Source organism: Pelophylax lessonae, assembly GCF_965119305.1.
Source record: "Pelophylax lessonae genome assembly, chromosome: 4".
NCBI lineage: Eukaryota > Metazoa > Chordata > Amphibia > Anura > Ranidae > Pelophylax > Pelophylax lessonae.
In genome coordinates, this window is record NC_138771.1 from 649103202 (window position 1) to 649105610 (window position 2409).

Here is a 2409-nt window from a genome sequence, read left to right on the forward strand (position 1 = left end):
ATGGATATAAAAAATGAGACACAAGTGACCATGTTTGAGTTTTCTGGACTAATTGATGATAAAGGACTTGTCCCATTCCTCTTCATGTTCATGTTTTTAGTTTATATTGTGACCCTAGTAGGAAACTTGGGGGTGATATCTATTGTCTTTGTCTCCCCCAGCCTTCACACTCCAATGTATTACTTTCTATGTAGTCTCTCTTTGGTGGATATCTTTTACTCTTCGGTTATCACTCCAAGTATGTTGTTTCAATTCCTTTCTCTTAAAAAGTCCATTTCGTTTCTTGGTTGTGCTGCCCAATATTACTTCTATTGTGCATTAGGGAGCATGGAAGTTATTCTTCTCTCCTCCATGTCCTATGACCGCTATGTGGCTATCTGCCAACCTCTCCACTACAACTTGATAATAACCAAGAAGAAATGTTTTGGTTTGGTTCTTTATTCCTCCTCCGTTAGTTTTTTGCAGTCAGTTGTGCAGACAGCTTGTGTGTTCAGTCTTCCATTCTGTGGATCGAACCTTATTGAACATTATTTCTGTGACATCTCACCGCTGATCAGCTTGTCCTGTTCTGATACTCTCCATTGTCATATAGTAACTGGAGCTCTTGTAGCAGCTTGCGGAATTTATATCTTGACAACAATCTTCCTCTCGTACGCTTTAATATTTCGTTCAATTTTTAGGATGACTTCTGCTAAGAGCAGGCAGAAGGCCTTCAGTACATGTTCCTCGCATATTATTTGTGTCTCAATCTTCGTTATAGCTATTTTCTTTGTATATCTTCGTCCTCATTCGGGGGGCCTTGACATACTAGGCAAGGTGGCCACTGTCTTCTATACAGCAGTGTCCCCAATGTTGAATCCTCTCATCTACAGTCTGAGGAACCAAGAGGTGAAGCGTCTTCTTATCCAAGCAATGCAAAAAACTTTTTGATGAAGATTTATTACAACTCTTCTGTAAAGTGCTTGGGATACTCCCTGTAATCTACACACACTTATTGGAACATATTAAACTGCAGGCAACTGCTTCTATAACTATAGCAATCCTGCATAGAGTTCTTGAACCTGGGGCACTGTATTATATAATATTATAAGTCAGAGGCATAACTAGAACCTTCAGGGCCCTAATGCAAGAGACCATAAAGGGCCCCCCACTGGTGCCTTTCCCACTGATCCCGGGGCCTTTTACTCCCATTGTGGGACCCTTTATTATTGTCCCACAGCAGGCCCCCTTCCTGCAGTCTTAAGGTCTCCCCACAGTGATGGAACGCCAGGATCTAGTCACAAGTGTGACCCAGGTAGTTCCTTCACTGGTGTAATTCGTTTTTTATTTTTGTTATATTATTATTATTTTTTTTTACCATTTTATTTTTTTTAAGTTTTACAATTTAATTTTTTATTATTTACCCACTTCCCGCGATTGGACGTAGCCCTACGTCGGCTCAGGGAAGTGTTGTACCGGGGTGATGACTGCAGCTAGAGGCATCATCCTAGTACCATTTTTTGGAGCCGGAGGTTGGCTTTCAGGTGATAACAGCCGATTCAGCTCAGGAGCCACTCAGCTGTAATCCCAGCGAGCAGGAGGGACACCCTCCCGCCGCCTTCCCACCGGGAGACCCGAGCAAACAGCCGCCATGTCGGCCGGCTGGTTGGAGTCCCGGTCAAAGCCGAATTCTGCTTTGATCGGGTCTCTGATGTAGTAACCCCCGAAGCAGCGTGATGACGTCACGTCCGGGTTACTCTGCGGCTAAAGGCGCAGAATCTAAAAAACTGTCAGTATTCAAAAATTACGATTTTGGCATTTTAAATACATGGAATTGCAGTGGAGGGGTCTGGGGTCTTTTAGACCCAATATCCCTCCATAAAGAGTATACCTGTCACAAGGGATGTTTACATTGCTTGTTACAGCAATAAAAGTGATCAGATTTTTTTTAAAAGAAAATGTGCTAAAATTAAAAAATGAAAAAAAAAAATTAAAGCGCCCCCGTTGCCGTGAGCTCACGCACGAAAGCAAATGCATACGTCAGTAGTGCCCGCAAACCACACATGTGAGGCATCGCCGTGATTGCCAGAGCGAGAACAATAATTCTAAAAAAGAGAGCTACTCTGTAACTGCAAACTAGTAACCTTTAAAAAATTTTAAAGCGTTGCCTATGGAGATTTTTATGTACCGTAGTTTGTCGCCATTCTGGGGGTATGCGCAGTTTTAAACCGTAAATTAAAATAGTGAAAGAACCAGCGCCTAGGAGTCTTATGTAACATGTGTAATTAAGGCTCTTAAATACCAAGAGTAAATTAACAGAGATGCAGCCAATAAACCATAGCACTGCTATGTGAAAAGTGAAAAATAAAATTAGCCACAATATCTGTGAGTATAAGTTAATTAAATGAATAAATGAAATAAAATTCTTGA

At 41.5% G+C, this 2409-nt stretch overlaps 1 protein-coding gene across 1 annotated transcript; it reads left to right on the forward strand.

Moving 5' to 3' along the window:
- Positions 1-930, forward strand: LOC309552390 (olfactory receptor 5G9-like; the record flags this gene model as incomplete). The annotated part of the gene is made up of 1 exon (XM_082253333.1): positions 1-930. One exon carries the CDS (start codon positions 1-3, stop codon positions 928-930), a length of 930 nt encoding a protein of 309 aa, XP_082109459.1.
- Positions 931-2409: the final 1479 nt, after the last annotated feature.